The sequence below is a fragment of the Macaca thibetana genome, chromosome 14 (assembly GCF_024542745.1).
Source record: "Macaca thibetana thibetana isolate TM-01 chromosome 14, ASM2454274v1, whole genome shotgun sequence".
Lineage (NCBI taxonomy): Eukaryota > Metazoa > Chordata > Mammalia > Primates > Cercopithecidae > Macaca > Macaca thibetana.
The window spans coordinates 70125090-70149331 of NC_065591.1; the positions used below are offsets into that span (position 1 = coordinate 70125090).

The 24242-nt window shown below is 40.2% G+C and overlaps 2 protein-coding genes across 4 annotated transcripts in view; both read right to left on the reverse strand.

Moving 5' to 3' along the window:
- Positions 1-24242, reverse strand: part of KCTD21 (potassium channel tetramerization domain containing 21) — a 540409-nt gene that overhangs the window by 272892 nt on the left and 243275 nt on the right. The gene's annotated exons all lie outside the window — the stretch shown is intronic.
- Positions 1-24242, reverse strand: part of NARS2 (asparaginyl-tRNA synthetase 2, mitochondrial) — a 137449-nt gene that overhangs the window by 1711 nt on the left and 111496 nt on the right. For 2 of the 3 annotated variants that reach the window (XM_050757484.1, XM_050757486.1), the window contains exons 11-13: positions 23612-23749; positions 5307-5404; positions 3012-3038 (exon numbers count right to left, since the gene is read on the reverse strand). In XM_050757484.1, coding sequence (XP_050613441.1) covers positions 3012-3038; positions 5307-5404; positions 23612-23749 — 263 coding nt within the window. The remainder of the gene's footprint in view (positions 1-3011; positions 3039-5306; positions 5405-23611; positions 23750-24242) is intronic. The other variant, XM_050757485.1, reaches the window with a different exon arrangement.

A 24242-nucleotide genomic window follows, 5' to 3' on the forward strand; every position in this document is an offset into this window, starting at 1 on the left:
AGAAAAACCAAAAAACAGAAAACAAAAAAAACCAAACAAGTTTATATTTTCTTGAATGATTTGTAAAATCAGTTCTATAATAAGCCGTGAGCAACATAACTTGTAGCTACTTGGCTCCTCAATCATAAAGACTGTCCATCAACCTATTTCCCCACCATTAATAATAATGGCTACTTATACTGCTATTGTAAGGAGTTAAGTCTAAGTACTTATCTTTTTAAAAGAAAAGATTAATTCCAACCAGATGAGTTGTAATCAGGTAAGAGATCAACATTACAGGAATATCTAGCATAAAACTTCAGATTAGTAAAACCTGTAAGAAACAATGGGAGGCACATAGTCTTGAATAACTGGAATGTTCAGTTGCTAAATTAACTTTAAAGTTTACAAGGCATGGGGACAGAGTACACTTTGACTAAGTGATGAAATGAACAGCACACCAAACTACCTGTCATAAATGCCTGCAGGACCTGACATGGCTGCTAGAAACTCCAGCAATAGTTTTAGATGGGTCTAAATTTCTCATACACTGATATTAAAATACTGGCATGAATATCCGCAAACTGTATTCAGCAGAGGGGTTCAGTCTGTAGCATTTTTCTTGCTTTTGCTTTGATAGATGAAAAAATCCATTTCTAAGAAAAAAGTTTTCTAATGTATACATATTTGCTTGATTATTGTTAAATTGGTTCCAGGGTAGTGAGATTATGGAAGAGATGCTATGAAATTTGTGGAACTAGTTATATATTTAATTTGCATATGGCAGATAGAAATAGGAAGCGAGTAAATTCTTAGCCATCTGGGGTGGCTTCTCACCATATGGTGGAACACTAGCAGATATCACAGCTATGAAGATGTCTAAGCTCTCTTTTATCTTTAATACACTAAGATAAAAGGAAGCAAATTCAAGGAGATCTTAAGGATTTGAAAACTTTAGTTGGGAAAAGAATGGTACTAAAATGATTAATAAAGACTTTCAAGGCTTAAACTTATTTAACCAATTTTTTTTTTTTTTTAAAGACAGAGTCTTGCTCTATTGCCCAGGCTGGGGTGCAATTTGTATTTAGCTTGTTTTGTTTTGTTTTGTTTTCTTTGAGACGGACTTTTGCTCTTGCTGCCCAGGCTGGAATGCAATGGTGCAATCTTGGCTTACTGAAACCTCCACCTCCCAGGTTCAAGAGTTTCTCCTGCCTGAGCCTCCCGAGTAGCTAGGAATACAGGCACCTGTCACCACGCCCAGCTAATTTTTGTATTTTTAGTAGAGATAGGGTTTTACCATGTTGGTCAGGCTGGTCTCGAACTCCTGACCTCAAGTGATCCACCTGCCTAGGCCTCCCAAAGTGCTGGGATTACAGCTGTGAGCCACTGTGTGTTTAGCTTTTTTTTTTTTTTGAGACGGAGTCTCGCCCTGTCGCCCAGGCTGGAGTGCAGTGGCCGGATCTCAGCTCACTGCAAGCTCCGCCTCCCTGGTTTAGCCATTCTCCTGCCTCAGCTTCCTGAGTAGCTGGGACTACAGGCGCCCGCCACTTCGCCCAGCTAGTTTTTTGGATTTTTTAGTAGAGATAGGGTTTCACCATGTTAGCCAGGATGGTCTCGATCTCCTGACCTCATGATCCGCCCGTCTCGGCCTCCCAAAGTGCTGGGATTACAGGCTTGAGCCACCGCATCTGGCGTGTTTAGCTTTTTTTAAGGCTAGTTTTTACAAACTATAACATGCATAAGCTTGCTCAATCATCAGGCTTATCTACCTAACAGCAAGACCCAGAACAAAGAAAGAAAGGGGGTAGGAAACCAGCATTTACTAAGCTTCCACTATATGTAGATACTTAACCTGTATTGTTTCATTTACACAATAACTCTGTGAAAGAGATAATATCATTCCATTTTACAGCCAAAAAACCTTAGCTCAAGTCTCTAATTTCACACAAAAAGAAATTGCAGCATAATGGTAAAGAGGAAAGGATTTTAAAAAAATTCATCAATTTATTTTTTGAGACGGAGTCTCGCTCTGTCACCCAGGTTGGAGCGCAGTGGCACTATCTTGGCTCATTATAACCTCTGCCTCCCGGGTTCAAGCAATTCTCCTGCCTCAGCCTCCCGAATAGGTGGGATTACAGGCATGCGCCACCATGCCCTGCTAGTATTTGTATTTTTAGTAGAGACAGGGTTTCACCATGTTGGCCAGGCTTGTCTGGAACTCCTGACCTCAAGTGATCCACTGACCCTGGCCTCCCAAAGTGTTGGGATTACAGGCATGAGCCACCACACCCAGCCGAGCCAAGGATTTTGATTCAGAGAGACCAAGTCCCATCTCCATCCCTCAAACTGTGTGATCTTGGCTAAATTAGTTAACATCTCTGGGCCTCAAGCCTAGGGGGTAATAAGAAGGGGGTTAATAATAGTACCTAATTCACAGGGTGATAAGATGATTATATGAGATAATATACACAATTTTTTTTTTTTTTTTTTTTTTTGAGACGAAGTCTCGCTCCTGTCCCCCAGGCTGGAGTGCAATTGCATGATCTCGGCTCACTGCAACCTCCGTCTCCCGGGTTCAATCGATTCTCCTGCCTCAGCCTCCCAAGTAGCTGGGATTACAGGTACCTGCCACCATGCCTGGCTAATTTTTGTATTTTCAGTAGAAACAGGGTTTCACCATGTTGACCAGGCTGGTCTCGAACTCCTGACTTCAGGTGATCCACCCGTCTTGGCCTCCCAAACTGCTGGGATTATAGGCGTGAGCCACCAAGCCCGGCCAATATACATAAAATTTTTAACATAATTATCTGACACACAATAAGTAATAAGGAAATGAGAGCTATTATTACTATTTTTCAAGAACCCAAAAGAAGTAAGTAATCTTCTGAGCCCCCAACCCCTTCCCTGACCTAAGAACAGTTAAGCTCACTGTTTTTCACACTCTTTCACCAGGTCTTGGGGATACAAGTAAAAACGCTTCTAGGCAACAGACAAGCAGCTAGAGTAAGAATTATTAGGGGCCACATTCTTACCATTGGTAGACTTCTGTAAGTCCTGATCTGTTAAAGGAAAATAAAATTCTTTCAGGGAATGGCAGTAAGATAACTATTAACCACTAAACATTTATTCTGGGTGTGTATAAAGACCTCTTTATAAAGAAGTAGATGACAAAGCCTCTGCTCTCAAGTAATACTCAATATAGTTGAGGAGCTGAAACTATACAGTAAGTTAACCAATAGCACAAAATGTTATCAAATAAATGGTTTAGACAATAAATGTTATAGAAAGAAAATATGATCCAGAGTCCAAAGGAAGGGATTCACCTGAGATGAGTTTATTATCCTGTGACATAAGAAAAGCACTACTTTTAGGCAGGGTGCAGTGGCTCCTGCCTGTAATCCCAGCACTTTGGGAGGCCAAGGTGGGAGGATCACCTGAGATCAGGAGATCAAGACCAGCCTGGTCAACATGGTGAAACCCCATCTCTACTAGAAATACAAAACTTAGCTGGGTGTGGTGTGCATGCCTGTAGTCCCAGCTACTTGGGAAGCTGAGGTAGAAGGATTGCTTGAACCTAGGAGGCAGAAGTTGCAGTGAACCAAAATCATGCCACTGCACGCCAGTCTGGACAACAGAGTGAGACTCCATCTCAAAAAAAAAAAAAAAAAAAAAAAAAGAGAAAAGAAAAAAAAAAAAGAAAAGCACTATTATTACTAGTTAAGGTTGTTGGGAGGCACACACAGATGAGGGACACATAGACAAAACTTTCGTTCTTCAACATTAAAACAATAATATAGATTCTGAGGCTGCCTTTATAATATAGTTGCAAATTGATTCTTGTTTGAGAACTATTAATAAAACTTAAAATTCTTAGTGCTAATTGAAATTCAACTCAGCCCTTTAAAAAACGTGTTTTGGACTACAGTGATCTAATGTGACCACGAATATGAAAAATTCAAATACACAAAAATACAGAAAACATGAAGAGCAGCCACAGACAAATCCCTGAAATAGGGAATCATATATATCCACTTCATTAAGAAACATACATGTGGCTATTATCAGGTATTAGGTAAACTTTTAATGTTATGAGGAAAGGTTTCCTGGAGGAAGGAAGCAAGCAAAGAAAACAGACCAATTAATCTTTCAACAGATGAGGTTTCTTGCCATGTGTGATTTGTATTGTGCTTTTTAAAAAACATAGAGAATACTCAGATTCTTTCCAACTAGAGTCTGACCTTCAGTTCCACAGCTTTCTCAGGACTTTTTTTAACACTGTAATAGTAGTAAGGAGTTAGTGATCTAACGAATATAGAGTCTTTCTCAAACCTATGTATCTACACCTTTCTTTTGGATCCTAACCCAATAGAGCAGTCCAGATGAGTGGGGTAACAAAACTAAGTTACCCAAGATTTTTACATATAGGTTGGGACCTTGACAAAGCATCAACTTTTAAAACATTTTCCCCATTAGGAAAAGAAGGCCTCACAAATGGCTAACGGAGTATTTTCAAACAATTATGGCTTTTCCAGGTTACTATGAAACCCAGTACTATCTGGAGAGAATGAGGCATACAGAATAGTAAAAGTCTTTTTTTTTTTTTTTTTTTTTTTTTTTTTTTAAAGTCTGGCAGTACTTTTACTAAAGTAGAAATCATGGAAAACAGGTATGGTTAGTTTAGGCAGTCATTATGGCATACACATGTATATGTAGGAGCGGCAGTTCAATTAGAAACGCAATTCCTTACTCCCCGTCTCTGAAACATTCTCTATGTGTTTACAGATTTATTTCCCAGTTCTCAAACAGCAAGTTAAACTTAATCAAATAGCTAAATCAAGACCCCTACATAGAAGAGAATCTGAGGAAGTGAAATGTGCTTATTCTAAATGCTATCTGACTAGTCTTCTTTCCCCAACTTCATCCTTTCCCTGGCTCAGAGTCTGTCTTTATGTCTCTACAGAAGTCTGCCAATCATAATTGAGAGTAAATAAAGAATACAGATAAGATAAAAATGTAGGACAAGTTTTAAGGGGGAACTCTCTCTTCTCATTTTATTATTAACTTTTTAAAAAGCTACTTTCCACAGGGAAAGGTATGTAAAAATAGTGGGCAAATATCACTGTGGGTTTTTCATGTAAGAGTTCCATTCCTGAAGAAAGGGAAGCTCAGAGATAAATTAACAACTTGCTCAAGGACACAGAGAATCTGAGATCCAGTTCTGTCAGGCACTGAGGCCCAGGGTCTTCACTCTGTTACTACGCAATGACCACCTCTGAGCGCCTTATGCTCAGTTTCTAAACTGTGTTTCTTTTAGGTCTGACCATTACCTGGCTAAGCGCTCCTCTAAGAAATGGTATCGTTCTTCTCTGAGGCCTCCTCCAAAGAGTTCCCCAACTCCAGGAACCAGAAGATCAACAGCAGCAACCTAGGAAAAAAAAATTATTAGCATTATATTTTCAGGTGATTCCAACAGTCAGTTTCTGAAGCAAGTAAACGTTTAACATTTTGGCAATGGCTAATTAACTACCTACCAGAATCTTACTGACTACATACAATTACAAGTGGACAATTTCCTCTCTTTTGTACCATTTGTGTGGTATACTTAACAAAAATGTATTTTCTTCATAAATGTGACAGAAATGTTAATTATAAAAATGTGGAAAGTGTTAAAAATTATGAAACATTAAAAATCACCTATCACCACCAGAAACAATTACATTTTTGTGGATTTCCTTTCATATTTTTTCTCTTATACATTTAAAAAGTATAATTACAGATAAAAACTTACCACTTGTCTTACCAAATATACAAACTAATATTTTTCCTATATTAGTAAAAATACTTCACGTTGTTTTAATAGCTTTAATGTTTAATAGTTTATTGATCGGAATTACAATTTTTTAACTGCTTTCCTTTTTAGTTAAACATTTAAGGTGTATTTTTGTCTGTTTTCTCTTATAACGTGGCAATGAAGAGTTTAATTTGTAGTATTGCTATTAGGACATATAAAATAAATTCTGATTATTAATCAAAGAAGTACAAAATTAAAAGAACAAGATACCATTCTGGAGTTATCAAATGGAGATGACAGCCGGGCACAGTAGCTCATGCCTGTAATCCTAGCACTTTGGGAGACTCAGGTGAGCAGACTGCCTGAGCTCAGAAGTTCAAGACCACCTTGCGGGCAACATGGTACAACCCCCATCCCTACTAAAACACAAAAAATTAACTGGGCTTGGTGGTGCATGTCTGTAATCCCAGCTACTTGGGAGGTCGAGGCAGGAGAATTGCTTGAACCCAGGAGGTGGAGGCTGCAGTGACCCAAGATTGCACCACTGCACTCTAGCCTGGGCCACAGAGCAAGACTCCGTCTCAAAAAAAAAAAAAAAAAAGTTATAAGAAGATAATATATCTGCAAAACTAAGTCTGAAAGAAAAAATATAGGCAAATAAGATAAACAATACAGATAACAGAATGGATAAACCAATACGCTCATATAACTGATACAACCTTTCTGGTCAGCAATTTGGCAACAGATAACCAAACGCCTGAAAAATGCAATACGTTTTGACTCAGCAAGCAGTTCAAGGAACCTATCCTAAGAAAATCAGAGATGCAAAAAAAGATTAACACGCAGGATGTTTGGCATTACTTATGACAAAAAGTTCAAATGTACATCAACAGACTATCAGATACATTTTAGAAAAAAGACTATTATCTACATAATGAGATGTTGGGTTGCTACTGTGATGAGATTACAGGTATTTTAGAATTGTTTTCCTCTTTTATTTGTATTTTCTTACAAAATTAGTAATATTTAATTTTTCAGGCTAGGTGCAGTGGCTCACGCCTGTAATCCCAACACTTTGGGAAGTCAAGGTGGGCGGATCACCTGAGGTCAGGCGTTTGAGACCAGCCTGGCCAACCTAGTGAAACCCCCTCTCTGCCAAAAATACAAAAATGAGCCAGGCACAGTGGCGCATGCCTGTAGTCCCGGCTGTTCGGGAGGCATGAGGAATTGCTTAAACCCGTGAGGCAGAGGTTGCAGTGAGCCAAGATCATGCCACTGTACTCCAGCCTGGATGACAGAGTGAGATTTTGTCTGCCCCCCCAAAAAATAATTAAAAAAAATTTTTTTTAATGTTTATTTGTGGCTGGGCATGGTGGCATGTGCTTGTAGTCCTGGCTACTTAGGAAGCTGAGGTGGGAAGACTGCTTGAGGCCAGGAATTCGAGACCAGCCTGGACAACACAGCAAGACTCTGTCCCTACAAAATAATTTAAAAATGTTTATTTGCAGCTGGGTGTGGTGGTGCATGACTGTGGTCCCAGCTACTTGTCAAGCTCAGGCAGGAAGATCACTTGAGCCCAGGAGTTCGAAGTTGCAGTGAATCATGATCATACCACCTGTACTCTAGTCTAGGTGACCGGCAAGACCTTGTCTCCAAAAAAAAAAAAAAAAAAAAAATTGCTATCTGTATTATTTTGTGACTTTCCTGTCTTTTGGGCAGGTAGACATTTTTAAGCCCAAGAACCTGAAGGCACAAAACTAAGATTTAGTGTAACAAATGAAAAATGAGGAATCTATAAAACACATTTTAATCTTTAAATGTCACATTACCTTATAAACATTTTTAAAACTTCGCCTCACTCTGCCATTAAGCTATCCCCTTCCCAGTTTTGATTTAGAAACTTTTGATTGAGATATACTCTACGAATAATCAACATTAATAAAGAATAATTCAAGAATCTGCCCCCAATGCTGTACACCTTATCCTCATTACTATCATTAAAGAGAAAAACCTCAGCTCTGATCCTCATCACTAGGCTGAATAAGAATAAGCGAGAACAGCTACACAATTAATATGGCTGAGCTCTAATCAGGACCCTGCAGTTATTCTTTCTGTCCTTAGAGCAAGGAGAAAGTCTGGTATCTTTATTTCCTCATGTCTTGCTTTGAGATATGGCTAAAATATGACAGGAGTTGAGAGACACGTGGTAAAAATTTTGTTCTTTTCTTACCTTCAATCCAGAGTGTTAAATTTAGAATTATAGGCAATCAACTTTGGAAGAGAATAGTCAACCAGTGGCTCTCTTGCCTCTGCTTGAAAATATTTAAAGCCCGAGAAACAGTAGCCTTGAAACAGAGCATTCCATCCTTGTTTAGCTCTAAAATTAACTCAAAATGGATTAAAGATTTAAATATAAGATCTGAAATCGGCCGGGTGCGGTGGCTCAAGCCTGTAATTCTAGCACTTTGGGAGGCCAAGATGGGCGGATCACGAGGTCAGGAGATCAAGACCATCCTGGCTAACCCGGTGAAACCCCGTCTCTACTAAAAAAATACAAAAAACTAGCCAGGCGAGGTGGCTGGCGCCTGTAGTCCCAGCTACTCGGGAGGCTGAGGCAGGAGAATGGCGGGAACCCGGGGGGCGGAGCTTACAGTGAGCTGAGATCCGGCCACTGCACTCCAGCCTGGGCGACAGAGCGAGACTCCGTCTCAAAAAAAAAAAAAAAAAAAGATCTGAAATCATAAAACTGCTAGAAATAAATATAGGCCGGGCGCGGTGGCTCACGCCTGTAATCCCAGCACTTTGGGAGGCCGAGGCGGGTGGATCACAAGGTCAGGAGATTGAGACCATCCTGGCGAACATGGTGAAACCCCGTTTCTACTAAAAATACAAAAAATTAGCTGGGCATGGTGGCGGGCGCCTGTAGTCCCATCTACTCGAGAGGCTGAGGCAGGAGAATGGTGTGAACCCGGGAGGCGGAGGTTGCAGCGAGCCGAGATAGCGCCACTGCACTCCAGCCTGGGTGACAGAGCCAGACTTTGTCTCAAAAAAAATAGAAAAAGTTCGATGACATTGGTCTGGGCAATGATTTCTTTTTGGAGATGACTCCAAAAGCACACAACCAAAGCAAAACCAGACAAATGAGATGGTATCAAACTAAAAAGCTTCTGCACAGCAAAGGAAACAATTAACAAAGTGAAGAGACAACTCAAAGAATGGGAGAAAATATTTGCAAACCATACATCTTATAAGGGGTTAATACCCCAAATATATAAGAAAATATATAAGGAACTCATACAACTCAACAAGAAAACAACGTGATTAAAAAAAGGTAAAGGAATCTGAACAGACATTTCTAAAAAAAAAAAAAAAAAAGAAAAGAAAAAAGAAAAAAAAACCACACAAATGACTAATAGGTACAAGAAAAAATGCTCAACATCACCAATTATTAAGAAAATGAAAATTAAAACCACACTGAGCTATCACTTCACACCTGTTAGAATTTTTTTTTTCCTTCCTACATTTATATTTTTAAATAGAGATGGGGTCTCGCTATGTTGCTTAGGCTGGACTTGAACTCCTGGGTTCAGGCAATCTCCTGCCTCAGCCTTCTGAGTAGCTGGGATTACAGGCACGTGCCACCGTGCCCAGCTAATTTTTGTATTTTTAGTAGAGACAGGGTTTCACCACGTTGGCCATGTTGGTCTTGAACTCCTGACCTCCCGCCCGCCACATCCTCCCAAAAGTGCTGGGATTACAGGTGTGAGCCACTGCGCCTGGCAGTAATCACTTTTGATACTGTGAGTACACGTAAAGCTTAAAGCCAAGGCTAGAAAGGTCTACTGCCTCAAAAAGATGCTGGAGAATCAGAGACTATGGAATAACCGGAAGAAGGTAGTCCAGATGAGGCTGGTGACCAGTGATAATGAAGATGAGGCAATCCTTGGTTAGATGTTCTGCTTTCTCTGTAGTTCATGAGCATCAAATGAGAGATGTACTTGTTGCTGGATCTTGCTGCTAAGACAAATAAAACAAACAAAAGCCCTCTGGGGCTTTTTGCATGCAGATCTAAATCATGTTAATTTTGGATCTTAATTCTTTTAATGCTATGTTTAGAGGAATATAAAAGACTCATATTTATCTTTGATTATAAACTTCCTTTAATATTTGAGTTCAGGAGAGAGTTCACTGTGTAACCACACTGACTTTAGACTTTTCTGTCTGGCTTTTATTTATCTGGAATATCTGCAATTGCATAGTTATAGTGTAACTGGAAGTTTCTAAACCTTTTGAGTCACCTTAAATTTTTTTTTTTTTTTTTTTGAGATGGAATCTCACTTCGTCACCCAGGCAGGAGTGCAGTGGCGTGATCTCTGCTCACTGCAAGCTCTGCCTCCCAGGTTCACGCCATTTTCTTGCCTCAGTCTCCCGAGTAGCTGGGACTACAGGCACCCACCACCACGCTGGCTAATTTTTTGTATTTTTAGTAGAGACAGGGCTTCACCGTGTTAGCCAGGATGGTCTCGATCTCCTAACCTCATGATCCGCCTGCCTTGGCCTCCCAAAGTGCTGGGATTACAGCCGTGAGATACCGCGCCCAGCTGAGTTGCCTTAAAAATCTTATGCCATGGTAGGATAGCTACAGTAAAAAAAAAAAAAAAAAAAAAAAATTTCTCCCAAACTTGCCTTCCTAATTCCAGTGTACCTAACTGGTTATGCACAACTATTGCTGCACTTGCTATTATAAAATTAAGGTGATAGTGGTTGTATTAGTCAGGATAGGCTAGGCTGAGCTATAGTCACAAACAACCCCAGAAGCTTACAACCAGGTTTCTCAATCTCAGCATTAATAACATTTTTAACCAGATACTTCTTTGTTGTGGAGGCCTGAACTGTGCACTGTGGGATATTTAGCAGCATAACTGGCCTCTACCCACTATATGCCAGTGGTGCTCCCCTAGTTGTGACAACCAAAAACATCTTCAGACATTGCCAAATTGGTGAAGAAGGAGGGGAACGTAATAATCCCTGGTTGAGAACCACTAGTTTAAAAGAATGAATGACTTTTTAAAAACATATGCCACATGTCCATCCTGGTCTAAAACTGATAGAATAATCTCTTTCTAGGGTACTGTTGGTCTTGGAGCAGACAGGCAAAAGAGCATGGATGACTATGTACTCAAAGTATTTGTACAGAAGCAACGTATGTTTGTCATTTCTCACATTCCTTGACCAATGCAAGTCATATGACTCAGGTCACATCAATGGGACAGGGAAGCATAATTGCCACTGGGGAAGAAGCAGAAACTATATGTGCACATACTACAGTTTTCCATGTTGCTTTTTCCTCATCTACATGGACTCTTAAACTTCTACCCTCCCAAACAATCCTTCAATGTTAATTAGAATTAAAGGCAGAACAGTAGTTCCCGTTATTTTCTTCCTCTGTACTCTGGGAGATAAACTAATCAGTATGAAAGAACTTATCAAAATAGGCTATTTTCACTGAATAAAAATTTTAGAAGACATCTGGATAGAGTCCCACATCACTATTATATTTTCACTTGGTACTAATTTTGTGGTATGCAGGAGGAACACGTTTCGTCTTTGTTCTTTCTTTGCTTACATGGTCTGAAAATTCACATTCTCTCCAGTGAGTCAATTTCCTATGTTTCCTTGACAAGAGTGCAAGTTGCTTCCCCTAAGATATCTGTACCTTTTGAGCAAAGCATTTCTTTGCAATGCCTCATAATTATTTTAGGACCAAATGGTACTATTTCTTTTTCAACAAGGTCAGGTGAACCTCTGAAGAAAAGCCCACAAAAGCCTTGTGTGTTTTTTTCCCCCGCCGAGACTGAGTCTCACTCTGTCGCCCGGGCTGGAATGCAGTGGTGTGACCTCAGCTCACTGCAACCTCCGCCTCTCAGGTTCAAGTGATTCTCCTGCCAAGGCCTCCCAAGCAGCTGGGATTACAGGTGTGTGCCACCACGCCTGGCTAATTTTTGTAGCCAGTTTTGTAGGTAATTTTTGTAGTAGAGATGGGGTTTCACCATGTTGGGCAGGCAGGCCTCTAACTCCTGACCTCAAGTGATCTGCCCACCTGGGCCTCCAAAGTGCTGGGATTACAGGTGTGAGCCACTGTGTCCAGTCCTTGTTGTCTTTTCTTCCTCCATGTAACATTCTTCTTTTCTCTTTTACTTCAGGTTTAGTTTCCCTTCCACCATATCAGATTCTAATACTTCCTGTTTTTCTTTTATAACTATATCCTCTTACCTAGCTAAAGATTCTGCACACTCTGAGAAGTTATAATACAGCAAAGTATTCTTCAATTACAAATAAAGACACATTTTGAATATACAGAGTGTACTTTCTTCGGGTATATCAAAAATACTGCATTCTCTAGAGATCACTAGAACAATTCCCTCAAATTTTCATACTTTTTGGTTAGGATTGAAATTCCAGGTATAATTCTTCTCCTTGCATCTCCCCCTGGTAACGACTGGGCTAGTTACTAGAAAAACTACCTATTTCTCCTGGGTTCTACTAGAGATAAAAGGTACATAAAGATATAATACAAACACACAGGCAATTACACAAATTTTTTGGAGAAGTAATGACAAAAACTTGATTGTGTGTTTCCCAAGTTACTGGGAGGCGGTTAAGAGTGCAAGCAGGTTGGAAACAAGAAAGTTGGCATTTGCTGGTGATGATAACTTGCCTTTATGGGCTGGCAGGTCTGTGGTTTATGGGAGGCCGAGACTGGCTTAAAGAGCCAAGGACAATGAAGACATGAGGAATTAACTTTGATTAGGGAAAGTGGGGAGGGTTCATCGATAAATAAAAAGTGCTGTAGTAGAGATCAGATTTTATCATAGCTAACCATAAAGCATTAGGTGCTACAAGAAAAATACAGATAAAGTACTACAAATAATCATATAGCCCATGATCACTATCAAAAGCACAGATATTGATTGTCTACTAATGGTTCTTCCAGCCAATTCCAGTGTGCTTTTAGAGTACTGCAAAGGTGACTCTGAAATTGAGCTACCGTCAATACCCACTTTCTGCCCATTTGGCTGTTGCATGCCAGGCTCTCCAAATAGGTGGACTCTACAGCACATCTTAAGCAAGTTGAAGCACATCATCTTTGCCCTGGGAGATGAGCTGCAAGCTTTTGAACATCCTGTTAGGAAGTATCCATATCTTTTAATTAGATGACCAAACACATACTTATTTATTCCTGTAAGTTTCATCTATGATTCTTTTTAATTAAAAAATATTAAAAAAAAATTTTTTTTGAGATGGAGTCTCACTCTGTTGCCAGGCTGGAGTATAGTGGTGCGATCTCAGCTCACTGCAACCTCCGCCTCCCATGTTCAAGCGATTCTCCTGCCTCAGCCTCCCAAGTGGCTGGGATTACAGGTGTGTGCCACCACGCCCAGCTAATTTTTTATATTTTTAGTAGAGATGGGGTTTTACCATGTTGGCCAGGCTGGTCTCGATCTCTTGACCTTGTGATCCACCCGCCTCGGCCTCCTAAAGTGCTGGGATTACAGGCGTAAGCCACCGTGCCTGGATGATTTTTTTTTTTTTTTTTGCCACTCTGCCACTCAGGTTGCAGTGGTATGAGTGTGGCTCAATGCCGCCTTGACCTGCCAGGTTCAAGCAATCCTCCTAACTCAGCCTCTCTGAGTAGCAAGGATTACAGGCGCAGGACACCACAGCAGGCTATTTTATTTTTTTTGTACAGACAGGGTCTCAATTTGTTGCTCACACTGGTCTCAAACTCCTAGGCTCAAGTGATCTTCCTGCTTCTACCTCCCAAAGTGCTGGGATGACAGGCATAAGTCACCACGCCCAGCTCTATGATTATTTCTAAGCAACACAGATGATAAATAATGGCATAGGAACCTTCAAAATAATTCAGCCTTCCTATATTACTCTTTTTCTTGGAACTTCAATTAACCACAGCCAAAAATCAGCCATGAACTTGAATTTTTGAAAGTCCTTCTCAACGGACAATCACCTGTACTTTATGGAAAAAGGTACGGTTCAAAGAGAAAGGAAAGTAGGACCAGAAAATACATAGTATATCTGTAGGTCTGGTGGTTACTGGGAGTAATGAGTTATATAATGAACAGGAACCAGAACTAAATCTACCATTAAGGAATTCACTGGTTGCACTGCGAAACTTCTTCCAAGTTAACCAAATCTGAGCACTTTTGCAACCAAAAATGTCTATTGTTTCTATGCATCGCTGGGAGATTTGAATTAAGTAGGACTTTAGCTCTGCTGACCTTTTACTTTCCTACACAGGTAACAATGGAGACTACAGATCATTTTCCTAAGCTTTCCCTAATTCCTCTATTCCTTAACAAAACCAATTCCACTTTGGGAACATCTTATAGGCCCAGAATGCTCTCTGACACATCTTCCTCCACTTAGTATGAGTTTTGATTCTGCTTAAGTCACACAGCTGCAGTGGCATGCTGTCTAGAAATAGTTTATGCTGGTATTCAAGCTGAACAAACCCTGATTTCTATTTATGACACTCCCTTCTGACTCTTTGATTCCAATCAATGCACTGAAAATAAAACTCAGACCCTGAATAAAAAAAAAAAACACAGGCTAGATGGGAACAAGGCTTACAATACATAACCTTTACAATACATACATAATGCTAAAGTTGAAAGAGGGAGAAAGTTTAATGTCCCTTCCTCTGCTACCTCTCTTCCTATCTCAGTATTTTTAAATATTGATGAAAACCACAAATCGAACGCCTCCTTATTCAGTTTCTCACAGGCTGTTACTAACAATGGGGCAAGGTTATACACTAGTATCAGAAGAAAAAGAATGCTCCACAAACCATAGGAAACATGTTTGTGGTTTTTGCTGTAACTGATGAAAATACATAGTATTTTGGCCCTAAAAACAAACTAGGCACAATTAGAAAAGAGGGCTTTCCAGATGTGATGGTGAAGAGATGCAGATGGGATGCAGGCAACAATGGCTGAAAATGGACTTTGGCTACTATAATGGTTAGCCAGTTTTACTACTGCTGCTGTCTAGAAGAGGCAAAAGTCTTACATTTTGCAAAGATACTACTAATGGTTTCAAAGGAATGGAATTCTTACCTTGCTCCCAAACATGTATTCCCTTTCCCTCATAGTCAAGACAGATTTACCACATTACTTCCTTCCTTAGGGAGCTCTAAATTTCAACTGAACCAGAAGAAAACATCAGTTGAGAACTCACAAAGGTTCACGTATGAGTTCCTCCACTTGAGAGAAGACAACATTTCTGTAAACAGCACCAGTCTACTTTTTATAATTAAAGTACGACGCATGGGAATCACTTGTGACTCCTCTCTCTTCCTTTTCTTTCTAGTTTATTTCATAGACTGATATGGTTTGGATATTTGTGCCCTCTCAATTTCATGTGGAAATGTGATCCCCCAATGTTGGAAGTAGGGTCCAGGGGCAGGCGCTGATCATGGGGGTAGGCTCCTCATGAATGGCATTGTGCCATTCCTATGGTAATGGGCTCTTGCTCTATTAGTTCACATGAGAGCTGGTTGTTTAAAACAGACTGACATCTCTTCCCTTCTTTCTTGCTCTCTGTTTTGCCATGTGACATGCCTATTCCCTCTTTGCCTTTTTGTCATGAGTAAAAGCTTCCTGAGGCCACACCAGAAGCTAAGATGTTGATGCCATTCTTGTATAGTCTACAGAACCACGAGCCAAATAAAGCTCTTTGTTTTATAAATTTACCAAGTCTCAGGTTTTTTTTTTTTTTTTTTTTTTTTTTTTGAGACATAGTCTCATTCTGTCCCCTGGGCTGGAGTGCAGTGGTGTGATCTCAGCTCACTGCAACCTCCACTTTCTGGGTTCAAGCGATTCTCCTGCCTCAGCCTCCCAAGTAGCTGGGATTACAGGCACCCGCCACTACACCCAGCTTATTTTTTGTATTTTCAGTAGAGATGGGTTTTCACCATGTTGGCCAGGCTGGTCTCGAACTCCTGACCTTGTGATTCGCCTGCCTTGGCCTCCCAAAGTGCTGGGATTAGAAGCGTGAGCTACCGTGCCCTGCCAGTCTCAGGTATTTTTTATAGCAATTTAGAGCAACTCTATTTTACTAAAATGGACTAACACAGAGACCATTGTTTATTCCTTCAGAATGTTTTAGTTTCACTTCTTCCTCTGCATTTTCACTGTTGAGATTATAAGCAAAAGTCCCATAACTATGTTACTTGTCTTTAATTTCCCCCTTCCCCAATCCATCCTGTATGTCAGGTTAATTTTTTCATCTGCCATTATCTTAAAAGACATACAATGCCTCTCTATTGTTTACTGGATAAAGCCCAAGCTATCTTTAACACTCTAGTCTCTCCATAATTGTTTCTATCTTGTCTAGCCATCTTTATCACCCAATAATTCCTTACTCCATTATTTTTATACACAGAATTTTAATTTTTAAAGCAATTTTATAAACATTTGTTCATCTGATTTCCACAACAAACCCAAGATGACACAAGTGTGTAATTCCCTTTTAAAGTAAACTTCAAGTATAACGTATGTGTAAAAAGTACACAAATAACTAGCATACAGTTCTATAAATTTTCACAAACACACCATGAAGCACCATATGGATCAATAAATTGAACAGTAGTAGAACCCCAAAAAAGTCCTCCTAAGGTGTTTTTTAGTTACTATCCCTACCAAAAGTAACCTCTTTCCTGACCTCTATCACCAGAGGGTGGTTCTGTCAATTTTTGAACTCTCTAGAAATAGTATCATACAGTATATACTATTCTGTGTCTGGTTTCTTCTACTCAAAGTACGTTTGTGAGATTCATTATGGTGATACATGCAGCAATAGTTTGTTTATTGGCAATTCTCTTCATTGGTGTATCTGCTGGTTTGAGGCTCCAGCAGTTTTGATGTAGGTCAGTTCATTAACTCCAGCCCAGGAAAATTCATGACACACCTCTTGGTTGAGTACTTATTCTCACTGTTGAATAGTGTCCCATTACATAAATATGCTACAATCTAGTTATTTATTCTACCGTTCTTGGTTTAGTTTCCCCCCATGCTTACAAACAGTGTTGCTGTGAATAGTCCTGTACATATTTTAGGGCATTTATGTACATATTTTGAGAGAAACAGCTGGATCATAGAATATGCATATATTCAGCTTGAGTAGATATTGCCTAATAGTTTCCAAAGTGATTGCACCAAATTATACTTCTACCAGCAGCACAGGAGAGTTGTATTCCTAACATTGTCACCAACAGCTGGAATCACAGGCTTTTTCATCTTATCTATTCTAGCTGGTACATAGTGGTGTCTTTCTGTTATTTTAATTTGCATTTCCCTATCAACAAATGAGATTGACTATGATCCCCTGAGAATACTGAGGACAAGAAAGATCAAGTGGTATATCCAGGAACAAAACCCAAGTTTCTTGGCTATAAGTCCACAGCTCTTCCTGCCAACCCACACAAACTCTTCACTCCCAGAAACATAAAGATTCTAATGAAGCTGCCATACATGCTGTATTTCTGCCTTCCTAAAACACAGCTATATACTTTTCATATATTACTTGATTTAATCCTCACAACTCCATAAAATATTATGGTCTCATTTTTATAGATCAGGAAATTAAGACACAAAGAGATTAGGTGGCATATTTAAGATCACACAGTTTAAAATTCAGAGTTGGGACTTGAACCCAAGAGTGTCTAATTCTATAGCCATTAGACTTTCCTTCATGCCATGTTGCTACCACTCACAAAATTAAAGATGCTTTTTAGCTTCCCAGCAAATTCATAGCAGATCAACTCACTACTCACTACTCGTCGACAGTGTGTCTTAAACTTTGTTGGATTTTTTTTTTTTTTTTTTTTTTTTTTTTTTTGAGACGGAGTCTCGCTGTGTCTCCCAGGCTGGAGTGCAGTGGCGTGATCTCGGCTCACTGCAAGCTCCGCCTCCCGGGTTCACGCCATTCTCCCGCCTCAGCCTCCCAAGTAGCTGAGACTACAGGCGCCCGCCACCACGCCCGGCTAGTTTTTTGTATTTTTAGTAGAGACGGGGTTTCACCATGTTAGCCAGGATAGTCTCGATCTCCTGACCTCGTGATCCACCCGCCTCGGCCTCCCAGAGTGCTGGGATTACAGGCTTGAGCCACCGCGCCCGGCACTTTGTTGGATTTGATTCATTAATCCATTCATCCATCCACCACATGGATACTAGGTGTCCACATGTCCCAGGCATTACACTAGGAATACACTGATGAGTGAAAAAGAAGTTGATATGGTTTGGCTCAGTGTCCCCACCCAAATCTCATCTTGAATTGTACTTCCATAATTCCCACTTGTAGGAGGGAGCTGGTGGGAGATAACTGAATCATGGGGACACTTTCCCCCATACTGTTCTCGTGGTAGTGAATCAGTCTAAGGAGATCTGATGGTGGGTTTTTTTTTTTTTTTTTTTTTTTTTGAGATGGAGTCTCGCTCTGTTGCCCAGGCTGGACTGCAGTGGTGTGATCTCAGCTCACTGCAACTCTGCCTCCTGGGTTCAAGCAATTCTCTTGTCTCAGCCTCCCGAGTAGCTGGGACTACAGGTGCCTGCCACCACACCCGCCTAATTTTTGTATTTTTAGTAGAGATGGGGTTTCACCTTGTTGGTCAGGCTGGTCTCGAACTCCTGACCTCAGGTAATCCACCAGCCTTGGCCTCCCAAAGTGCTGGGATTATAGGCGTGAGTCACTGTGTTGGCCAATCTGATGGTTTTCTTGCTGTTGTTGTTTTTGAGACAGAATTTTGCTCTTGTTGCCCAGGCTGGAGCACAATAATGCAATCTCAGCTTACTGCAACCTCTCCCTCCAAGGTTCAAACGATTCTCCTGCCTCAGCCTCCAGAGTAGCTGGGATTACAGGTGTGCATCACCACGCCCGGCTAATTTTGTATTTTCAGTAGAGACAGGGTTTCTCCATGTTGGTCAGGCTGGTCTTGAACCCCCTACCTCAGATGATCTGCCCGCCTCGGCCTCCCAAAGTGCTGGGATTACAGGTGTGAGCCACCATGCCCAGATAATCGGATTGTTTTATAAAGGGTTTCTGCTTTCACTTCTCTCTCATTATCTCTTGCCGCTGCCATGTAAGATGTGCCTTTCACTTTCTGCCATGATTTTGAGGCCTCCCCAGCCATGTGGAACTGTGAGTCCATTAAACCTCTTTTTCTTTCCAGTCTTGGGTATGTCTTTATCAGCAGCATGAAAATGGACTAATACAGAAGTCCTCACTTTTTTTGACATAGAGGAAAATGTCATTAATTAAATAGTCATGCACACAGATGTAAAATCACAACTGTTAAAGGTTATGATGGATTAAGAGTTAGTATCTCTGGGTGTGAAACTTAACATGGTAAGACTGTAGCATCTAATGGGGTCTCTGACTCAGACTAGAGGGTCAAGAAAGGTTTCTCTGAGGAAATGGTGATTGAGTATAAATATCAGTAAGTAAAATTATTTAGATGAAGAAGACTGTTCTAGATTGAAGGAACAATATATGCAAAGAGTCTGAGGTGACAGAAAGCACTGCATGTCTGAAGACACAGAAGAAGGTTGGTGTTAGGAGAGAACAAAGTGGAGCCCCACCGTACAACAGACCAGAGAAGGAGATGCAGCCACATTCTACTGGGCATTGTAGGTGACATAAAGGATTTTGGCTTTTATCCTAGGAGCAAAGGAGGCCACTGAATGGCTTTAAGAAGAGTGACAACATGATTGGGTTAACTTTTTTTTTTTAAATGGAGATGGAGTCTCATTATGTTGTCCAGGCTGGTCTGGAACTCCTGGGATCAAGTGATCTGTGCACCTCAGGCTCCCAAAGTGCAGGGATTACATGCATGAGCCACTGTGCCCAGCCAGGATTTACATTTCCTAAAAACTCACACTAAAATGGGGAGAACTGATTCAGAAGAGAAAGAATGGATATATGAAGATCAGTTAGGACGCTACTAAAGTAGTCTAGGCAATATCTTAACCTGAAAAGGTAAAAGGGGAAATGAAGAGAAATGAATGGATATGAGAGATATTTAGGAGTGCAAAGCTGACAGAACTTAGTCAATGGAGGAAATGAGAAAGGAAGACTTCTGAGATGACTCAGGTATCTGGCGTGTACAATTAGATGAATACAGAATACTGAAAGAAGATCAAATCTGCTGGGAGGAGAGGAGAAATCATAGGTTCAGTTTTGGATGTGTTGCATCTGAGATGCCTTTGAGATATGTAAATGGCAGTCAATGAGGTAGTAGGATATACAGTCAGCCCTCTGTATTCAGAGGTTCTGTATTTGTGGATTCAACCAACAGCAGATTTAAAATATTCAGGAAAAACAAATGAATGGTTGTATCTGTACTTACCATGTACAGGTTTTTTCTTGCCATTATTTCCCTAAACAATACAGTATAACAACTATTTACATAGCATTTACATTGTATTAGGTATTATAAGTAACCTATAAATTATTTAAAGCATATAGGAGGATGTGCATAGGTTATATGCATACCATATCATTTTACATAAGGGACTCAGTATCCTTGAATTTTGGTATCTGAGAGGGGGCCAGTGGGTAGAGTATCCTGGAACCAATCCCTGAGGATACTGAGGGAAGAATGTAGATGACTCTACAGCTCAGAGAATAAGTCTGGATTAGAGATAAAAACTTCTGACAGAATAAACAGTAAGCAATAGATACAGATGAAATAACATGAGGAAAAAAAAGACCACCAAGGACTGGGCCTTGAGGAATTCCAACATCTAATGAATAGAAAGAAATGGATAAATCTGTACAGGAGACTAAGAAAGAATAAATGCTGAGAAAGGAGAAAAACAGGGATAATGTGATGTCACAGAAGTCAAGGGAGGAGAGGGTTATAAGAATAACAAAGTCATTAATAATGCTGATTAGCACTGACAGGTCAAGTAAAATAAAGACTTAAAAGTCTGCTGGATTTAATAATATGAAGATCATTACTGATCCTAATAAGAGCTACTTCAGTGGTGTGATGGGGTAGAAACCACAATGAAGTAGGAGTATAGAATGAGTGGGAGATGCTGCGGTGGTAAAAAAATTCAATACCCATCCTAAAGTTGTTAAGTTTTGTTTAAGAAGCAAAACCTCCGCGCCTGTAATCCAAGCACTTTGGGAGGCCAAAGCGGATGGACTGCCTGAGCGCAACACTGTGAAATCCCGTCTCTACTAAAAAAAAAAAAATTAGCCAGGGGTGGTGGCATGCATCTGCAGGCCCAGCTACTTGGGGGGCTGAGGCAGGAGAACTGCTTGAACCCGGGAGACAGAGGTTGCAATGAGCCGAGATCATGCCACTGCTCTCCAGCCTGGGCGACAGAGCGAGACTCTGTCTTTAAAAAAAAAAAAAAAAAAGAAAAGAAAAAAGAAAAGAAAGCAAGCAAAACTTATTAAGAGAACACAGAACACAGACACAATGCTACAGTTTTGCTAATTCTCTAAATGCAACAAAAATTCAAAAAAAGGAAGGCTCAAAGTAGCTGGGTAACCCAGGAAAGTCTTTATAGAGAAGGAAAGTCTTAAGCAGAGTACTTAAGTGCAAAATTGAGTGACTGAAAGATGCTCAATCGAGGGAAATTAAATGAGAAAAATACATGGTGTGTGTGTTGGAGGTGGAGCTGGAATTGGGATAGGCTGGAGTGATGAAAAAAAGCCAAGAGATATAGTTGTCTGTTTTGTAATAAAGGCTCAATACTGAATTATTTAGGACTAGATAATCTAGGTCCTAATGTCTCCTTTTTGCTGCCAACCTGGGGGCCAATTACACTAGAGGGCTGGTAGAAAAAAGAGAATATAAGAATCATAAATCAATTGTGTTGCTCACTAGTTTTAGATGATTCTGTGTGAAAGGTGAGGATGAGTAAAGTGGCTAAAAGGTAATTTTATATTATTTGTGATTTTTAGGCAGTTGGAAGAAGTGGAAAAGAACACAGACTTTATAAAACCAAATCTGCAGTCTAGGAAAAAAATACGTATTTTAAAAATACAGACTTTAGAGCTAGAGGGAATCAGGTGTGAATACTAACTACTTACTACCTATGTAGCTTTGAAAATGCAATTAATCTCTGCATTCCAGTTTTTCACTTATAAAATGGGGAAACAAGCTTCTTAGCAAAGTTGTTTCTGGATTTAGAGATGAGATGGTAGTGCTTGATTCCTAAGCATCTAGTAAACAGTGGCCAATACAGTTGTATTAATACTATATGAGAAAACAGGAAATACAGTCAAACAGATAACCTTGTATACCTAAGAGAGGGACACTTCTCTTAGGTTTACTGGTGGGCCTTAATCTACATTTTTTGTAAGTATTTATCCACAAGTTAGTGAAAAGCATCAGACAGTAAAGTGTAGTTTTTGGGCCTATTTTGAAATCAATATAATCTGTCTCATAGACTTTTAAAACTAATAATATTATATATGTAACTATTCATTAAGTATTTAGAAAGTTAAAATATATTCTTACTTTATATTATTGCCAACTTTAAACTTTAATTATTTGTTTTTCAGATGGGGGCTCCCTCTGTCGCCCAAGCTAGAGCACAGTAACACCATTATGGCTCACTGAAGCCTCGAGTAATTCTCTCACCTCATCCTCTTGAGTAGATAGGACTACAGGTGAACGCCACTACTCCTGGCTAATTTATTTTTTGTTGAGATAGGGTATTCCTATGTTGACCAAGCTGGTCTTGAATCCCTGGTCTCAGCAATTTTCCCACCTTGGACTACCAAAGTGCTGGGATTACAAACATGAGCCACCACACCAGGTCATGTTATAGCTAATTTTGTAAAAACCAAAAGAATAAAAAAGGCAGGCCAGGTGCAGTGGCTCATGCCTGTAATCCAAGAACTTTGGGAGGCTGAGGCGGGCAGATTACCTGAGGTCAGGAGTTTGAGACCAGCCTGGCCAACACAGTGAAACCCTGTCTCTACTAAAAAGACAAAAATTTGCTGGGTGTGGCGGCACACGACTATAATCCCAGCTACTCAGGAGGCTGAGGCAGGAGAATCACTTGAACCTGGGAGGCGGAGGTTGCAGTGACCCAAGATCGCACCATTGTACTCCAGCCTGGGTGACAAGAGCGAAATTCTATTTCAAAAAAAAAAAAAAGAAAGACAACTATAGTTAAGGGCAAAAAAAGAACACAGGACAAGAAACGGTAAAGACAGGCAAGAAACAGGATAGACAAGACAGGCAGACAGAGAAGAGACAGTCAGACAAGAGCTAAGACAGGGAAAATCTGCCCAGACTGTCTGGATACCTTCATAGCCCTCCCCTTGCTATTTCTATTTGAGAGTCCAAACCAAAGCAGTCTAAGCCTCCTGCTCTGCCAAACCAGCTTTTCCTTTACCTGACTGTGCCACTGCTGTCATCTCTTGCCCAGCATGCCTTCCCTCCTAGGAGTCTCCTAACCAGTACTTAACCACAGACTAACTAGACTTAGTATAGCCATACAGTGTTCTAGGCCACTTCCTCTCAGTCATTAAAAAACAAAACAAAACGAAACAAAACGAAACGAAACAAAGAACTTGCACCTGCTAAACTAAGAAGACCTTGTGACAGAAATGAGGAAGTATGTTTATAGAACACTGGGATCTTTTTTTGGAATAATTTTTAAGAGACGCCTTTGAAAAACTTTATCATTTTAAGAGATAAAAAGAGTGATAGATGACATTTAAGAAAAGATCTCAAAGGCTAAATGAAAAACCCACCCCAAGAGGACTAACCCCAATTTATTTAGTATCTCTTCTTACTGTGTGCTGAGGGCCATCTTCATTATCCCTCATGTAGAAAGGCTTGATTGCTAATGGATAATTAATAATGAAGACAGGTATGTTGCCACAGTGCTTCACCAGGTACTTTTCATGTTCAGTTTGTAGATTAACACCCCACTGTAATGAGAAGAAAGAAATGACCAAAAGAGAAGACAGAGGTGAAATATACAATTAAGCACGTGAAAATAACCTGCATCAATTCCAAGGGCTTCATCTTCCTAAGGCTCCATGTGTGGAGCAAGCTGCTAAGGTTACACAGCTGACTAAACCAGAGAGACCTATTTGTTAACAAGAACACCTACAGGCCTGGAAAGATGAAAGCTGAGGCCAGTAGATAAACACTGCTTTCTGTGTCCCCATTGGTCCCCTACCCTCACCTCCCAGGAGCAGATAATACAGCACCTGCAGGAAAACAAAGTCTGCTTTACAATGGGATAAAAAATTCTGACTTCAGAATCAGTTTTTAATAGTGCCTTATGCTTCTTCCACAGTAACTGTTCCTAAGTCTTGGGAAATTAAATGACAGAAGATAATAATCCTAATATTGAGCCTATCTTTGGCTAAATGACTTCCCTTGGTGACTTTTTTTTTTTGAGACAGAGTCTGGCTG